Here is a 19063-nt window from a genome sequence, read left to right on the forward strand (position 1 = left end):
CACTACAATCACTACCTTAAATTATAGTACTGTGTGGAAGGATGAGGGAGGCTGTATCTTAACGGTATCATGCAGAAAGAACTTAAATCCTGGATGTAGAAGCATGGAGACTGGTCTGAGCCCACATTACAAGCCAAAGTGACAATCAGGATGATGGCATTGCCCTCAGTGATTGAGAATGAAAGCTGAGAGAGAAGAGGAAGGAGAGGAAGAGTGTGGGCAGCATGATTAGTTTGCTAAAGAAGTTGTCCAGTATTAATGCCTAGAGCTGCGGTTCTCAACCCTTTTGGGACTCAAGGCACCCCAGCTCTTAGTTTTCACTCATTTTTGCCTCAGAAAGATAACAAGCAATTCTTCTCTTGCAAAGAACTCCAAAAACCCACAATAGGGCAGAATGTTTTTAACACTGGATTCCTGTTTGAAACCTCCAGGCTTAGTCCATACCTCATGTTGGCCCACCTGTATTAGTTACCTAGATTGCAGTATGGTTGTCTCTGAGCCCCTTTTCTTGCTTACCTGGACAGAACCTGATGCTTTGACCTAACTTTCCTGCCTAATTTAATGAAGCAATTCTCAACATAACCTTGCTCAGCATCCTTGCCAGGATCTCGAAGCACCCTAGAGCAGTGACTTTGTTGTACCAGGACCCATTTGTAAACATCAATGGCCAGTACTGACCCACTGCTCCTTGTTCCCAGCCCCCCCAGTGTGTGGAGCAGCAGGGGGTGAAAAGTCTGGGGCATAGGGTGCCCCAAGCAGCCCCTCACAGGCTGGGACACTGCCAGCCTGCAAGGGAAAAGCCATGTTTTTCTCCTATAAAGGCAAATCCATTTTTAAAGTTTGTTTGCAAGAATCATATATTCTTGCCACCCCCTTTTTGGGTTATGACCCATAGGTTGAGAAATGCTGCCCAAGAGTGCCTCACTGGCCTGGAAGGAGAAGAGAAGAAGGCCAAGGACAGAGCCCAGTGGAGCAGGGAGGAGCTGGACCTTCTAGGCTTGCCTTGGTTATTGGGCTAAGCTCAGGCAGAGGGGTAGGGTCGGCTGGCATCTGAGACCCATGGGTTCAGAGTGTCTGACCAAGCAGCCTGCCCCCTGCAAAGTGCAAGGTTAGTGTCTCCTTTATCCAGTGGGGACATTGGATCTACACCCAGGAGGCAAGGCTGGCTTCTAGGCACTACCCACACTCTAGTAATACAGGCAAGCTTCTTTGGGTAGATGTGATATGTTTTCTTAGACCAACTGGCAGAAGAAACACCATGTATCTGGGTCCAAGAAGGCAGTTTTCTTTAAGCCCTCTCTGGGATAACTGTTCTTCTGGCATGGTTTAGTACCTGCTGAGGTGCTGGGGCTTAAAGCCCATTTTCTGGAAAAGGGAGGCTCCTCCCTAGCTTGCCCCTCTGGCCATATGGTTGAGGACTGGCAAAACTTGGGGGCAACTGAAGCTTGGGCCTGCACATAGGATGCCTGCCAAAAGACGTTGGAAACATCTGAAGCCCCTGGTGGGGGTGGAGGATGTTTGTGGGTTGTAGGGCCACTTATGGTTCTGGACTGAATCATGGATTTGGACTTGATTTGGCTGATAACATGAAACATTTCTTTAAAAAAAGCACAAAAAAAAAGAATTACAAACCCAACTAATCCTGGTTATTGTCCCAGGCAAGTCCAAAGTACCTGTGAACTGTGCGGAGTGAATGCAAGCCCATGAAAAAGAAAAGAGAGCAGCAAATTAGTGATAGCAACAGCAGCATTGGACACGACTGAAAAACAAAACCAAGTGAACATGACCAAAATCTTTTCTTCGACCAACCGAGCAGTCGCAACAAAATGCCTTGCTAGCTTCCCGGCGCAAGCCCCCTTCTTCAGGCATCCCTGAAGAAGTCTGAGATCCCCAAGTTTTAAGTCTGGGATCCCCAAGCCATGCAGGCTCGCACAGCTCTCTCAAGCAGGTAGATCTTTAGCTGGTGCAAGTTGCTTTCCAGCTCTTGGCGGGTCAAAATCCAGCTCTCCGAGGACGAATCCTGCCGCTGCTCGGAGCAACACAGGAACCCGGCTGATCCCGGTTACTGCCCCAGGCAACACTAAAGGGAGCCATCACCAAGCAGAGGCTCCTTTATCCTTTAAGGAGGCTCCTATATTTTCTTTCTTTTTTTTGGCCTTTATGCACACGGAAAACCCGCTCCTTCTCCTGGCCAGGAGGGCTGGGGGGAAGCTCCTGCCTCCCTGGGCGGGCCGGAGGAGCAGGCTTGGCTGGGCACCTGGGCGGGGGCTGGGGAGCTCCTCCCCGCCGCAGCGCGCAGAGCCGGGAGCGGGGGCGATGCCGCCCGCCCGGGGCCACGAGGTATCGCGGGCGAGGCGGGGCGGGGGGCGCTGCACGCGTGACGGGGCATGTCGTCATACCCCCTGTCGCGACACGGCAGGGCTTTGATCGCTCCGGGGGAGCCTGGCCCCGAATGGATGAGGGGGGGCGGGGGAAGAGGAGCAGCGTCCGTGCTCTTCTGCGAACAGGCGGGATTAGCCTAGTCTCAACACGTTTAAAAAACCCCAGAGGGTGTGGGATTGCGGGGAGGACAAAATGACTCGAGTCAGGATGCGTCTTAGAAACCGAGCTCCGGGTGGTGGTGTTAGAGCAGGGTGGCGGCCTCTCCTGTCCTCGGGGAAGAGGCCCTTGTGGCCCTCCTGAAGGCCCTTGCCCTGGGCTAGCTGTCTGCCCTCCAGCTTGCCCCCTTCCCGGGCGGGGCCGGCCTTTGGAGCTGTTCTCGCTCCCGTGCTCGGCTCGGGAAGAGGCTGGCCCGCCCGGAGGGACTGATCTCAGAGGCCATCCCGCTCTGCACCTCTTCTCCCACCTTTGGCCTGTCCCGCCTGTGGAAACAGCAGCCCTGTCAATGAAGAGGCTTGCTTGCTAGCGGGTTTGCAGGCTGGCACCTAATGGCTCTTGGCACCTGGAGGGCTGCTAACAGAAATACCTGGGGCAGAGGGTCTCAAACACCTGGGGGGCCATCCAGGCGGGCCGCAGAACCGTTGCGGAACAATCAAAAGTATCTGTACTTGTAGGTAAGACTACTTCTATTAAAATAGGAGCGGTGTGCTTTGATTTGTACAGCAAAAAGTTTAAGTTGTCCACTGAGACCCTCAGTAATTTGCAAGTAGTCCATGAAAAAAAAACCTCAAAACTTTGAGAACCACTGCTGTAGGGGTTGGGTTTTTTGCTTTTAGGTCAGAATGATCAAATCTGTGCCAAAGTGGTGTGTGCATCTCAGGCGCTGAGAGATGGTAGCGGGGAAGGCGCTTTACCGAAAGAGGAACTGCATTACTTGGACCCAGTTCCCCAGTGAATGTATAGATTGAGCACTTTCGCAGGGCATTCTGGTACTCTTATCTAATAGCCAATTCAGTCACTATTGGCTATTAGATAAAAGCACTTTTATCTAATAGTCGATTCAATCAGCTATTAGATAAAAGCCCCCAAAAGCCCCACTGCCGCACATGATCTATATAAACGTTGGGCAAACCGAGTCAAATTAATGTAGTACCTCTTCTGGGCATGCACGGCACTTGGTGCAGTGGTGCGCCAAGCTTAAAATAAAGCACTTTTTTGGGTGGGTTTTGTTTTGTTTTTTTTACATCTGTAAGCAGCCTTCTCATGCCTGCCAGAGCTTGCAGGATAAGGGCCAATGGTAGGGTCAAAGTAAAAAGGATAGTGGGAATTTCCTATATTAAATATTTTTCTGCAGCTTTTACAAATAGAAACACATTTTAAATTTGTCCCAGGAATACTAATATTTGTGGAGATAAACTGCCTGATGAGACATAATTATGGTTTGGTAGCAAGCCATTCTTTCCAGTGACAACAGGGATGGAGTAGCAGTATGGAGGGGCTGCCATATGAGGGGAGACTTAAAAGGCAAGGCGTATTCAGTTCCAAAAAGAGACAATCAAGGTGGGGCCACAATGAGGATTTACAAAACAATAAATCCCTATTTACTTTCTCTTCGCTTGCTCTCTCTCTTAATACAAGAATTAGGGGTCACAAAATGAAACTAGTAAGTGGTAAGTTTAAACTAGCAAAAGCAAGTTCTTTTGCACTCAGTGGCCATGTCTACACAAGAGGCTGACCATGCAGTAATATTGCATGGCACGATGAGCTCCTTTGCAGTCAGCATCACCTAAGAGCTGTTTGGCGACACTGTTGTGCAGTAACTGCAGTTATTGTGTAGTCATATAGTACTTGTAGATGCAAATACTAAATGATTGCACATAACAACTAAAACATCCAAGAGGTCACACCCAGTTCACCCTCTCTTTCAGCATGCACTCTTTGTCCCTGTGTGACACAGGGTGCTGGAAAAGATAGACCTATGGTCTGATCCAGTAAATGGCAATTCTTATGTTTTTTAAGAATTTGCTTTGCGCAGTCAGTCTTGCAAAAGAGAAAGTTGCAATTATGTACTAAACAAAGAAGAGATTTTGGACCATTACTTGTTGCTACCTCAAAAAATAGTAACTGAAATTAAAAAAATAGAAACATATCAGAATAATGTTAACACTGTGTACTAATGACCAGTATCACATCATGGAAATGCAATGTACTTCTCAGTGTCCTGTGTCCTTAGTAAAAAGTGCTGTTGCTTCCGAGTCATAAATTCAAATAACTGTAGAATTGTTTTTAACTGAAATGGGATTTTCTTCACTGGACAGCAGCTTTGGAGACCATTTACCCCTTTAATGGGCCCTGTGTATTGTGACTAAAAAGCAAAAAGATTTCTTTAGTAGGTAAAACCAAATAGTTTGCTAACTCCATATAATTATTTGGAGCCACTTCTGTTTCCATTTATCCCTTGTCCTACCTTTCAAAACTTCCCACTCCTTTTCCTGAATGAAAATGTGTCTTTTTTGAAAAAAAAAATGCTATTTGAATTATTTCCCATTTCCCAAGCCACTGCATGGCATGCTAAAGAGAACCTCTAAGAGACAGGAGAATGAAAACCACTCTGTTTAACATTATGACAATGTTGCATAATACAAAGTAACACCACTGTCATCATCACCATCATAAAAGTGTGTTTCCTTTTAAAAGCAATAACTGAAAAAATGAGTGACTTGTTTTGTTTCCAGTCTTTCAAACAGTAAAGCTTAAAAATAGCTACAAAATAGAAAGCCTCTCCCCGTCCCCAATTTGGCAGAACAGATGTCATACCTGACAGAACAGAACCAGGAACAGATGTCGCACCTGAAGTATTTTTACCTGGGTGTGCTTTCAAGATGATGCCTTTAAATGACTACGTTTCCATTGCCAAAAACATATTAGTAATTTGTATGAGACAGTACTCCAGACTGGCCCTTGACAGTTGTCCTGTGTATTAATGGTTAAGCATGGGTGCACATCACATTAGAGTATTACCTAGTGTATCATTCTCTAAATCTGTCTTCTTATGAAGACAAAAAAATAAGGGCAGAAGAATAGACAGAGCCTTCTGAGATGTATAAGAATTTTGATATTGGTAGAAGAGGGAATATGACTCATGCTCTTAAATAGTCAATATAAAATTATTATCCTCCACAAATAATAGTGAACCATTACAACCTTAACACCTTCTAAAAGATGATTTTCTTCATTTGATAATGAGAAACATAGAACAAGATTTTCCATGTTAATAAAGGAAAAAAGTTACTAAGGAAACCCTTACCATCTTTTTTTTGGATTATTTTTGCTTTATGTGGTGTTGCCTAGAGAAATAACCATGATTTTTGTTTGTTTGTTTTTAACAACAGTATGACTTAGTCTTTAAAAACAGTTTTTCAAACCAATTAGGACTTGGAAATGCAATTTGTATTAGAAATTAACCAACTAAGGATCTAAATGTTTGAAGTTGCTTTGGAAACCTGAAGTATAGAGTGTATTACTTAAATGTGCTTAGTGCCTAGAAGCCATCCTAGCCTCTGGGGTGTGGATCCAGATTACAGCGTCCCCAAACTCGGTTACAGTTTAAGTTTGTTTTTAGGGATGCAAGGTATAAGAAACTGAAAATGCCAAACAAGCCTCCTCTTCTGCTTATACCTTTTTGAACATTACCTTACCTCTGCTGGTTTTGAGGTATAGAAACAGTTTATTCACCCTCAGGCATGAACAATTGGTTTTTCTCCAAGAGTTAAGTTTGTCAAAAAGAAAGCAAGACATTTTTAGTTTTAATGTTGCAAGGCAGGGGGTTTTTATGTTGCTTCTGATTCACTCGTGATGTAGTTATTTGTACCAACACAAAGTGAGCATAAAATAATGCTGGATAGATGTTAAAAGATGGCATTTCATACCATATTACCTATGCTACCATAGAGGTGTATGATTATAGGAGGTGAGCTGTGTCCATTAAATCGGAGCTGAAAATCTCTGTTGTTCCATGTTTTGTTTGTAGGTGAGGCACTTCGTGTCAAACAAGTTCTAGTTTTAAGGCTTGGAATTTTCTTTCTCCTGTAGATTATATAAATTGTGTCACTGGAATACTGAAGACAAAGAAAAATTACTTTTAGTTACATCTTTTTGTACCTTACATGGTGTTTATTTCACTTTACTGTATGTATTTACCTCCTATTACCATTGATTAGAAGAAAATAGATATCCTAAACATTTAGTCAATAAAGAAAAATGTAAATTACATATCCTTCTTCCTCAGTCTTTAAAGTAACATGTATTTGTTATTGTTGATTTCTTGTTTTTTACAGAAATTTAGTCCTGAAGAAAATGCTTCCTTCTTTAGTAAGGTAACATATTCCTGGTATAGCAGGTAAGAATCTCATTATTTTTTGCTATTTATGCTCTCTTCATTATAGACTGTAAGCTTCCCTGTATTTAGTCTGACAAGGTTATTTAGGTAAATGTGATATCTTTTATTATAGTAACTGACTAGTTGGAAAAAATTGTTCTTTGCAAGGTTTTGGGCACAGGCGCACTTCTTCAGTCTCATACTGTAATCATCCAGAATCTGAGACCATTGTTAGAATAGTCTTTAAAGCCAGAGTTTATATGTGCTAAACTTTAAAAAAATATTTCATAGTATTATTCCTAGAATTCTTTTCCTGTATGTCATATCCTACTGATAATACATTTAATAGATGAAATTTAGTATTTTGTAATCTTAATTTGATCTGAAACTATGCACACAATTCTCTCATTAGAGAATATACTCATATGTTCTTTAAGGTTATATATGGCAGTAGACTTTCAAAAGTAAATATTTGATTTAGGCCAGGGGTACCTGGCATGAATGCCAGAGCATGGCAAGCAAAGACACTTTGCTTGGCACTCGTGCCTCGGGGAAGAGGTCAGGGCTGCACTTCTTCAACAAGGATTGGGCCCCTCGCATCTTCCCTGCCATCTGCTCCTGGCATGCGAACATTTTACAGTCGAGGTTGCAGGTATTTTTGGCATGCTGCCCAAAAACATTGCCAATCCCTGATTTAGGCTACAAGGATTTAGCTGCATAATACCATTCAAAAAGTAGGCTAATTTTATGTATATTGTTCTTGAATATTTGGTTTTCTCCCTAGTTGCCAATAAGTCTTAGGTTACATTAAGAAGAGATTAAAAAAACAGGCAAAACTTTACTTAAATATAGTATATCCTCATATGAATTGAAAACTCAGCTATATGAAATTGTGCATTCCACTTTCCTTTAGCATTCAGCAGGGTAATCCATGTAATTCTCATGGTCTGACTCCTGACAATTAGTCATTATTTCCACTTCTCTTTTTATCATGTGATTGTTTCTGAAAGCAGTGACATATTATTGAATTGTTTAGTTTCAAGAATGAAAATGGTTTAAAGATATGAATTAAGATCAGATTATAAACATTACCTACATTTTGTTTCATTCAGTAGTACTATTGCCAGATTTTTCATAAAGTTGGGGTTTGATTCTTTTTGCATCTGATTCTTCTTGTATCAGACATTCAAAGTTAAGTGTAACAACCTGCCTCTGTTAATTAGAGTTTTGGTGTTAACCTCAGTGCAACCAGGGTTTTACCTGTGGTTTTTTAATATTGGAACATTTCAAAGGTAACATTGAAGTGTTTGCAAGAGTTGCATAAAATTTAGACTACATCACTTTGGTCAGACATTTGTTATTGATTTCTACGTATTAAGTTTACCCTATGTTCTCTGCCAAAAGGACCAATTTTTATTTAAAGTTTTTTTTTATTTTTCTCTCTGTATCTGCAAAAACTTGTAATATTAGGAAACAGATTACCTGTGTGGCACATGACCATATTCTCTTTTATGCTTCTTTGGATTTTTGTGAAAAGTCTGCTTCACAACTTTGTACACAATACTAAAGCCTAAGCATTATTATTCCTAGAAACTTTAATATGTTACATTATTAAATAGCATAATGGTTATGTTAGATGCAGGTTAATCCTTAGGCTGTTCCAGTCTGAACTAGGGAATTGGAAAATAACAACTACATAATTAATCCATAACATTGTGTTATGTTTCTATGACATGCAGATCTTAATTAAGGTAATCTGGTAAGGTAAGGGGGTTTAGGAAAACCACAACAAAGATCTCCAGTGGACTACTTATGCTTTGGCACATCAACACATTTTAGAATTGAGATAAATGGGGCAGTTTATGTTGCTGGGAGTATGGTTTCAGAAATTCAAGAGGGTAGCAGTCCTCAGATGGCAAATTTTTAAAAAATGATTTAATGGAAAATTGCAGAATAAGAAATCATCCACAGACTGGATTGTGTTACGTATGGTTTAAAGCAGAGACTTTCCAATTATCTGGATTAACTTTTGTGACTCCTTGTTCCAATGTGTTCACAGCTTGTTTGCTAGCTTCTCCCACCACCATCTCCCTTCCCCCCACCACATCTCTCCCCGTCCTCATCTTTTGTATTCTAATTTCTCTTTTCTTATACTTTGCTTTATGCACATCCTTTCATAGTATCTGATGAAGTGAGCTTCAGCTCATGAAAGCTTGTGCTATGTGCACTTTGGTTACTCTGTAAGGTGCAAATCTACCTTGCCTTCCACTTGACTTCAGACTTACATGGCTAACTATATCTCTCTGTTCAGACACAAAACAGTTACACTTGGGTCACATAGGAAGGGGTTTTTTTCTCCGCTTATCTGCAGGCTAGAAACTTTTTAGAATGAGAACTGAGAATCTGATCTTGTAACCAGACTCTATGAGCAACTGTTCTAAGCAATAAGCTATTTGTATATCCAGGCATGTTCCTTAATCCAGCCATGATAAGACTGCAGTAGACCTGGAGATCAGGTGGTTGGGTTTTTTTGCGTCTTTGCTTGCTTTAAATTCCCTGACTTTTGGAACGCTCAGCATTGACCAGAGATGTGGGTTTTCTAGAAAATTTTGAATTGGAAAATTTTCCAATGCCCTAAATAGAGCATGATCTCATTTAGCATGTTTATTTGATGTATATTTAGTAAGCAAAACTAAAAAATTACCCCCGTTAATTTTATATCCTAATAGCCACAAGTATTTGAGCTGAAATATTTGATTAGGAAAAAAAAAATACAGCACGCTTAATGTGGTTTAAATATTATATTCAAACATTCAAAGCTTTATGTGGAAAGAAATTATTTTTATTGGAATACTTGTGAAAATGTAAAGACGATACACAATAGCATGTACTTCCCTTACATTGTCTGTTTAAAATTTAAGAAAAAAACCGAAGGCACTGAAAACTGTTGACGCACTAATTTTAGCACACCCAAAGAACTGTGCATGATATGTTGTGGTTGTCCGCTCATCTACTTCAGAGTTTAACTCTGTTCCACAGGGCATTGTGACACCTCCAGTTTCACTGTCACTATCTGTAGTATCACTTGCACTACTTATTAGTTCCATTTCAGAGTCAGATTGAGGGAAATCTGATTCAGAACTACTTGAAATGCATTCTCTTTCGCTAAAGATTTCACCAATCGTTGGTAAGGTTTACCAGTGAGTCTATGGGCAAGGGCAACTTATCATCACACTGCATATTCTTCACTAATTGTGCTTCTGACTGATTCTCCGGAAGCAAGAGATTTTAAGAAATAGAAGCAAGCTTAGTGGTGTGTTCATTTGGTTTTGATTTGACCTGCACAGCCAATTAGGTGAATTCATAACTTGATTTTTGGTTTGGGTTATTATTTACCCTCCTGTTTACAAATCAATAAAACATAAATGTACTCTCTAACACACTTCATAGGGATAATCACCTGAAAAACGTTAATTGCAACTTTGAAACTGTCAAGCTTGCCTACTGTTGCATTGGCATCCATTCATTGTTACGAATGAATTTTAGGAAACAATGAATTGTTAGAAATGGAACATTTCCCACGGAAAAATAAAGCACTGGAAAATTTTCTGCCCCACATCTTTGGCATTGACTCACTTTATTGTCATCTTGCAGACTTTCTCTAATGGACTTACCAGGGGTTAGCACAGCATGGATTTGCTCTGTCCATGCTCTTGCTCCTCAAAAACTAGTAACTTTTTTTTTTTGTTGATATTTTGGACAATGAATCTATGTTACCAAAGTGACACAAATATATATGGTCATTTTGGTCATCAATAATAACCATATATGGTTATCATTTATGATTCCTGTTTTTTATCTGTGCCTAACAAATGAAAGTAATGGGATAGCCCAACATTTAAGTAAAGATATAATGTAGGGAAATTTCTTCAGTGCTTATACTGAATGTCTCATATTAGGGTGATATACATACCCTGTTTATTATTGTTAATGTAGCTTTTATTTATAAATATCAAAGCATCTATATTAAGTTTTTCAGGATCCCTGTTTGTTTTGCTGCTTTATTTATTTAATATTACACTTGTTATTCTTTTCTTTTAGAGTAATTACTTTAGGGTATAAGAAACCACTGGAGAGAGAAGACCTGTTTGAACTGAATGAAAGTGACTCACCATACACTGTATGTCCCAATTTTGAAAAGCAGTGGAGGAAGGAAGTCTTAAGAACAACAAAAGGACTGAAGGTAATATGGATGGCAACAAATTGTTATTCTATCCCTAACTGTTATCCTTTTCTCAGCTTCATTGTTGGCATAAAAAAAAAAAATCATTATTAAACTTAGTTGAGTATTTAAAGTCAAAATATCTCCACAACAAACTATAGATTCATAAATTATAAGGCTACTTGATCAAGTTGTGGGCATAGGAATACCTTAGATTAATTCCTTTTTGGACTAGAGATCATTTTGAAAACAAATTCAGTTTTGATTTAAATGGTTCTTTTCAGTGACAGAGAATCCAGCACAAAGTTAGGTAAGTTATTTAAGTGGTTAATTCCCCTCACTTGTGCCCTATATCTGTTCTGAATATCTCTAGCTTTAATTTCCATCTAGTAGATCTTACTATACCTATATATTTATTTAGGCTGGAGTCTGTTATCTACTGTTTATTTTGCAGCCTATTGATTAGTGCACTGGTTAAGAACTGCTGGTTTTTTTGTGCTTGGATTTTTCAAGCATACTTAACTTTTCAGATGAAAACTTTCACAGTTTATTCTCTAGTAAAAGGTAAGGTTTAGAAAGCTAAGTCCACTAAAAATATTCCATTAGAACAGAAATACTTATGTAGTCATAAAGATAGTGGTTGTGACTCCTTCTGTAGAAGAGAAGTACATCACTTCTCATTCTATTTTGAAAGCTTCTTCCATGATGTCACCACACATTTTTGTGAAACACCTCAATCAGTTTAGGAAGATTTATCTCCTATGAATGCCTAGATTATAGTAATATAATATAATATAGTATAATATAATATAATAATTTGTCTTTTTATGAAATTGAAAGGTGACTGGGGTAGTCTAAAATCCCATTCCTCCACTCAGGCTGTATCTATACATGCAATTAATGTGACTGAATAAACTGAGGAGCAATTTGCACTTCAGTAAACTCTGGCTGCAGCTGCTTGGGTGCTTGGTCAGCCTCAGGCTGTCTCGGGGCATGGGGGTCAGCCCTGGGCTCTGGTTGGTGGCAGAAGTGTGGCCTGTGGTCTGGGGCTAGCCTGGGGTGGCAGAGGGCACAGGGGGTCAGACCCGGGCAGTGGGTAGCTGCATTGGACGGCAGAGGAGCTATCTGGGTCACGAAGCTCCTGCAGCTGCTGAGCCATGTGGGTAGGCAGAAGGGAGGAGTGTGGCACCCTGTTGGCTGGGCTGATCAGGAACAATTTATGCCTGGGTCAGCATCTACACATGTGTTGCTGTGCAGTAAATAGCTCTGCAGTAGGACAGTATTTGTATTACAAGTAATACCCTGCTTCAGAGTTAGTTAGTTTCCTGTGGCCTAATAGGGCCGCATGTGTGTGTGGATGCAAGACGTTCACTGCAGAGCTAATTAGTCTACTCTGCAGTAAATGCATTGTGTAGATATGCCCCCTCAGTTGTTAAAATCGCACAAAAATATTTTTACTGCCCCATTGTAAACTAGAATGCCCTAAGTGTACCTACTGCTTTAGGCTGATTATCTCCTTATTTTATGCTTTTCATTTGTGTGGGAAGCTAAGATTTAATTCTCTGCTTAATTTTTTTTTTTTTTTTTTAATTCCATAGGCTCCTTGCAACAAAGAGGTGCCATCTAAAACAAGCTTGCATAAACCATGTTTGCTTTATCCATTATGGCAAACATTTAGATATTTATTAATAAAAGTTGGCCTTCTAAAAGTGGCAGCTGATATTCTAGCATTTGTGAGTCCACAAATAATGAAGTAAGTGCTTTTAAGTATATTTGGTTTTGTGGTCTGCAGAGCAGTAATAATAATGTAAAAGGTTCTCCGGATTCCAAAGTTTTGCTAAGATAGCTTTTCAATGATTAGGTATTGGAGGCTAAGATCTCAGTAGTTTGAAAATACCTGCATGTCATGCATTTTATAATCTTTTTGAGAAATAAAGTAAGATGATTTCAAGGAGCTGAAGTTGCTGACACATTAATGTAGTCTTTGTGACTGATGTGATCAGCAAAAGATACTTCTGTTGTTATAGCTCCATTTAGAGACATGTGATGCTAAGTTATTAAGAAAAGCAAGGCCCTGAAGGGGGGACTTCTGCCCAAACCCTTGTTGGTTAGACTCCTCACATGAAATAACAATAACAGTGCTCATACCTTAACAGTATTAGCCTTAATTTTTAATTGTTCTCATGCTTATTTTCATAAACATTTTTTTCTAGAATTTAAGTAGCAGTCTAACAGTAACATGGGTTAGGGAGCTCTGCTCTCTCTTGCATACATACAAAATCCTGATAGAGATGATTACAGGACTAAAATTGCGAAATTGTTTATAAGACATCAGACTGTACGCATGTATTTATCTCCTTACTGTTAGACTGTTACAAATGATTGTATTACACTGGATGTTGCTGTAGGTCTTTCAACACATCAGATGTTTTAATTACATTAAAGAAACATCATGAAATATTGAAAAGTGTAAATCTGGCTGTATCAGGGAGAGATTATGTATCAGATGTTCAAAAATTCTACTATAAAGTAAGAACATATTATTGAAAAATTTAGACTCCTATCCTACTGGTAGAGAAAAGTTTCTCTTCATAAACATAAAGACTTAAAATATTTTTACTAAAGTGAAACCATAGATTTGGGGCAAAAAGTGGAAGATTCTAAAAAATAAAATTTGTTTTCTGAATAAGGCATTCAAATGGAAAATACAAAGGATTAGCCTATTATCAAAAAACTGAAACTGTTTTTAAAATAGAGTACATGGGATTATAGAAAGGAAAAATGCTGAAGGACTTTTTAGTTGTCAAGATACATTTTAGAAACAGAGTTCTGTATATTACTATATATGGTATCTTAGAGCTGTGGTTCCCAAACTCTTGGTTGCAACCCCAAATAGGGTCACAACATCAGTGGATAGGGTCACAATAAATGTGCCCCCTGAGATTTGTGTGCCCACATAGGAGTGTGGGGCTACAGCCAGGCCAGACCAGCTCTGGGCAGGACCTGCCTCTGTGGCCCACCAGGTGGGACCCATTGTGGGAGGGAGGCCTGCTCCACCATGGATGCCAAGGTGAGGCATGGCAGCTGCAGCAGCATGGAGTTGCACCCATGTTATGGAGCCCCCAGGGGGAGGGCAGAAGCATGGGAAGCCCCAAGCCTGCAGCAGGCAGCCTGCATCCTTCCTCCTCTATGGGGTCTGCTCCGGCAGTGCTGCCCACAGAGGAAGGGATGGGCCAGGGGGGAAGCTGGGCTCTGCACTCCGCTCTGGCTGCAGCAGCGGCTGCTTTCCGTGGGTACAGATGGGGCTCGGGCTCTGCTGGAATGGGGCAGGGGGGCTATGGGCCCTGGTCCTGAAGCACCTAGAGGGTGGGGGGTTGTGGGTGGGGAGTGAGGGGCACCAGCAGGGGCAGGGGGCTGCGGGCTGGGAGCAAGGGGCCATGCTGAGGAAATGGGGTCATAAATGGAGTCACACTGAGCAAAAGTTTGGGAAGCACTGGATTAGTGTGTCATGTTTCATGAGAAAGATAATCTGATAATTTTCAATCAGAGATAGATTGCTGTTGTATGTTTTTATAAACAGCATGTGTGTGATTTAATCAGAGAAGAAGAAAAACTTGAGAAATTACTTTGAAGAGTACTTTACTTCTTGACATGATTAACTAAATTGCTCCCTAATACATTATTTTTGTCTCATCTAAAGTTCTCTAATTCAGGTATGTACCCAATCTGTGAGACTCACAAAGTAAATGTCAGTTGAAAAATACTTTAAATCAAAATCATACCATAATAGGTATGACAATGTATCGATCTAGGGCTACTGAATGAAATAATTTATTGAACACTTTATATGACCTTGTTAGTGAGGTAAAGTTACTGTTTAACTCAGGTAAGTTAGTAACATTTTTGTAGGACTGTATTGACTGTATTTTGAGTAGTGGGAGGCCAAACCTTTTAAAAGTTGTGCCACAGATTAGTCCCATACCCTCCCCACGTGTCACTGTAAACCTTTCCTTTACACAAGCTGCTGCTCTGCTTTCTGCATGCTGCCCTGTGCTCCCTGTTTGATCTGATGTTTTGCTGACTGCTCCCTGCCCTATCTGCCACTGTACTGCATGTCCCATCCTCAATCTGCTACATGCCGTACACAAGTGCTGCCTATGCCAGTTGTGGCACCCGTGCTACTGGTTGACCATCTCTGATTTATATGTTTATTATATGCCTATAATTGTCAGGGTCAATGGGATGAAAATATGCTGGATACACATGGAAGTTGGGGCGAGTTCTAAACCTGAAGGGCCCGGTAACCCTGCTTTCAATAAGCTGAAACCTTATTTTGCTAAATCTAGGGGCATGGAGATCAGGGCACAAAAAGTTAAAAGCCCTTTCAGAAGAAGAGTGTGTTAAGATAGGCAGAGTTATCCAGCCTACTAATCTAATGGACAATAAAGGGTCCCTGTCTACATATGCACTGGACTTACTGTGCATTAAATTAGTCTTAATACGCTGTTTGCTAGTACCAACACATACAGATACTAGATAAACAGTGCATTAGGTAATGTACCGTAGTGCACGTTTAGATGCTGACCACAGTTTTGCTCCTGGTCAACCCAGGTAGCAGCAGGCCACTGTTGCCTGGCTAATCCCCAATACGGGGGGAGCTATGCCAGCTGCATGTGGAGCTGTCTCCCAGCCCCATGCACATCAGGACCCCAATGTGCATGGGGCTGGGAGACGGCTGCCTCTGTGACTGACACAGCTCTGCCAACCCCGTGCAGATTGGGACTAGCCCCTGTGCCCTCTGTTAGCCCTCAGGCTGGCACCCGGGAGAGCCTGGACCTTCCCCTGGCTGCTGCAGTGGGGCAGAACTGGGCAGGAGCAGCCCTGGACCAGGCAAATCTTCACCCAACAAGGCACATGTGTAGATGGGCTCCTGGCCACAGCTTACTGCTCCTTATTTTACTGCACAGTAACCTTACTGCACATTAATTTCATGTGTAGATGCACCCAGAGAGAGGCATGTGCACAGTTTAGTATATTGTTTTAAGATATAGCCTTTAAAATACTTTAGTTACAGTAAATAATATTTGGCTACAAGAAGCCTTTTTGTTAACAGGTTACTGGTATCATTGCTCTTGGAAGGAACTTAAGTCAGAGTTGGTGAGAAAAGCAAAAATGATAACACTAAACTGCAAGCCAGGTCTGAGAGTAGAAGAATATCATGTTATAGAATTATTCTGTAAGGTGCTACTTTTCCGTGCCTTCTGCCTGACTTCAGACTAAATGGCTATCTGTCTGTACAATATATGGTTATGTTTTTTAATATTTAGAATCTGAATTAGTCACTAAAAAAACTGAAAAAAAAAACTGAAACAAAGGTTCATTCTCAGACTTGAACTCAAAGGTGCCCATTAAACACTTACTTTTGTGGTTTATTGTAGTTTTAGTTTTTTCTTTCTTGTTCAAGTTCTGTAGCAGAATGCTTAAATGAAAAATACAGTGGAGTTGTAATAATTACAATTTTGTGTTTAACAGAAGGCTGAAATGACTATGTTGCCACTAGTTGATTGGTATCCTAAGTAAGTTTATAGTGGTTACTAGGAAGGTATTTAATACTTGTTTTACACCTGGCAGATTATCACAGAAAAGTGTTAATGAGCACAAGTGATTAACTTTAACCTTTAGATTTGCTGGAATAATCCTGCTGTAGCAAAATGGTTCAGGAGCCTAGCATGACAATATAAAAACAAACTTTGCTAAGACCTATATCACCACTTTCTGGCAAGGAAATATTAGCAATAAACCATAAACTGTTCTTCATTTTTATTACACTCAGTTGTTAGGAATAATCTCTACTATACTAGAAGTAAAACTTAAAATTTCAGATTTTTCCACCCTTTTCTTTTTAGCAAATACTAGATTTATTTTATTCTCTGTGGGTGCATCTATATGAAATGCTACTGTGCACTTGTTACTGTGCATTTATTTAGTACTTGTATTAGCAAATACTAAATAAACATGCAGTAACCTGAGTTTCTGTGCAGTAGTGCTGATGAATGTCTTTTAGTTAACGTTACTGTGCAGTAGCCTAATAATACTGTGCAGCAGAGTATTAGCATCATCTGCGCTGTGGTGCACTACTGCGCAGTATTTTCTGGCTATTGCACAGTCAGCATCTCTTGTAGACGCCTTGTCTTTAGCAAATAATCCTATACCCTCTGCACTCTGTTACCAGTGAAGTCAGCAGTAGTGTGTATAACTCTGAAGCAGTACATAATAGTAATTGTTACAAGGTCAGCAAAGTAGCACTCAAATGAATGCAGGGTTTTTTTTACTGTTGAATACTTGATTCTACGTTGCCTTACACCATCTATACTTATTGCCACTTTTGGAATATTAATATTACTTAATAATGTAAGTTCAAAGCAAGATTTTCTAAGACTTTTTTGCTGTTGCTAACTGAAAGATTTTAAAAAGGTATATTCTTTGATTTCCAGAGAAATGATTAATTTGTACAAAAACCACTCTGATTTACACTGGAATGGATATAGATACGCTCTTGCTCTTCTTCTTGTGGTCATCTTGCAGACTCTCATCCATCAGCTATACCAGCGCTTCAACATGCTTACCTCTGTCAAAATAAAGACTGCAGTTGTTGGCCTGATATACAGAAAGGTAACTGCCTCATTTCCCCACTATCCCACCAAAAAATAAACCTTACCTATATTTTCAAGCTGAAAATGTATCCAAGTGCCACAGAAACCAAAATATTGTAAGCCAGTGAAAATATCAATAGAATACTCTGAATTAAAACTGAAGAACTAACTAGAGCCATAACTAAACTTTTAGTGTTTCCATGCTAGCACTCTAGTCTCACATTTAGATCACTAGACAAGAGTTCAACCACCTGTGCAGAGCCTCATTGAAATTAGCAGGGCTCTATAAGGCTAGGGACAGACATTACACATAAACCGGTTTAACTGATCAGAAACTGGTTTAAACCTGTAACAGAACAGATGTTTGGTGCACAGAAACCAGTTTGAAAATGTCTGAAACCCGTTTGAGATAAACCTGGTTGAATGTAGTATCAAACTTAGCTGATTTGGCTCAAACTGGTTTATGCAATGTCTGTCCTAGACCCCTTGCTGTTTTAAATTAAAGCAGACTCCCCCAGCATCCCGGCATACTCTCTGGGCTGGACGGGGCTCTCTGCTCCACAGCAGGGCTGGTCCCTTCCCTCTGCTTCCGGGCTGGAGCTCTGACAGAAACTGCAGGCATCTGCCTGGCTTCCCCCTGATCCCCACACCCTGTGCTCCTCACCACTCACTGCTATGCAGGGATTCCACCGTCCACTTTGCTGTACACAGATACCTTTCAGCATTAGCTAGCAGACTACATGAGGGCTATGGTCCATGCTGTGGCAGACAGAACAAAGGCAGAATCAACAGGTAGCCGGTAATGGCCCTCTGTTGTTTTCTTAATGGTGCGATAAACATTGAGTTAGGGGTGATAAACGCTGTGTAATCACTTTGCTGCTGGGCTGGTCAGGGGCGGAGGGGGTGGGGACACCCCTCCCTAATCAGAGCATCCTGTTGGAGCCTGGCCACATCCCCCTCAGCTCAGCACAGTAGAAGTGAAGGGAGGGCTACTCTAGCACCCCCGGTCTTCTAGCCTGAGCCACTTCAGGCATGTGCCTGCATTTATTTCAGTCCAGAGAAGATGTCTTTATGGTTACAAACTGATTTAGCCTAGCCAGGTTAGACTAACCTGCAAAAGAGGGCTGCTCCAGCACTCCACAGCTTCTAGCCTGGGTCACTGCAGACATATGCCTGCATTTCTGGGATGTCTGCGAAGTTACAAATTGATTCAGCGTACCTGGGTTAGACTAACCTGCAAAGATTGAATCAGTTCAGGCTCAGGCTTTTTGATGCATGTCCCTAACCTAAAGGTATGGGTCAATCATGAATAGGTTGAAGGATCATGGGCTAATCCAGTCTTTTTTTAATTCTTTTTTCCTTTCTGGATATTCCTTACTTAATCTGAATAAGGCTTAGGTTTTAGGTCTTTAGGCTGTCTCTCTGCCAAAA

General features: G+C 40.8%; 1 protein-coding gene across 2 annotated transcripts in view; it reads left to right on the top strand.

The window, feature by feature from the left end:
- Nucleotides 1-2249: 2249 nt before the first annotated feature.
- Nucleotides 2250-19063, top strand: part of LOC102559891 (multidrug resistance-associated protein 1) — a 68114-nt gene continuing 51300 nt past the window's right edge. Inside the window, exons 1-5 of one of the 2 annotated variants that reach the window (XM_006277435.4) lie at nt 2250-2340; nt 6717-6778; nt 10859-11000; nt 12578-12732; nt 17474-17651. In XM_006277435.4, coding sequence (XP_006277497.2) covers nt 2317-2340; nt 6717-6778; nt 10859-11000; nt 12578-12732; nt 17474-17651 — 561 coding nt within the window. In that variant the 5' untranslated portion in view covers nt 2250-2316. Of the gene's footprint in view, nt 2341-6716; nt 6779-10858; nt 11001-12577; nt 12733-17473; nt 17652-19063 lie in introns of those variants that run through there. The other variant, XM_019476411.2, reaches the window with a different exon arrangement.

The sequence above is a fragment of the Alligator mississippiensis genome, chromosome 1 (genome assembly GCF_030867095.1).
Source record: "Alligator mississippiensis isolate rAllMis1 chromosome 1, rAllMis1, whole genome shotgun sequence".
In the NCBI taxonomy this organism is placed as follows: Eukaryota; Metazoa; Chordata; order Crocodylia; family Alligatoridae; genus Alligator; species Alligator mississippiensis.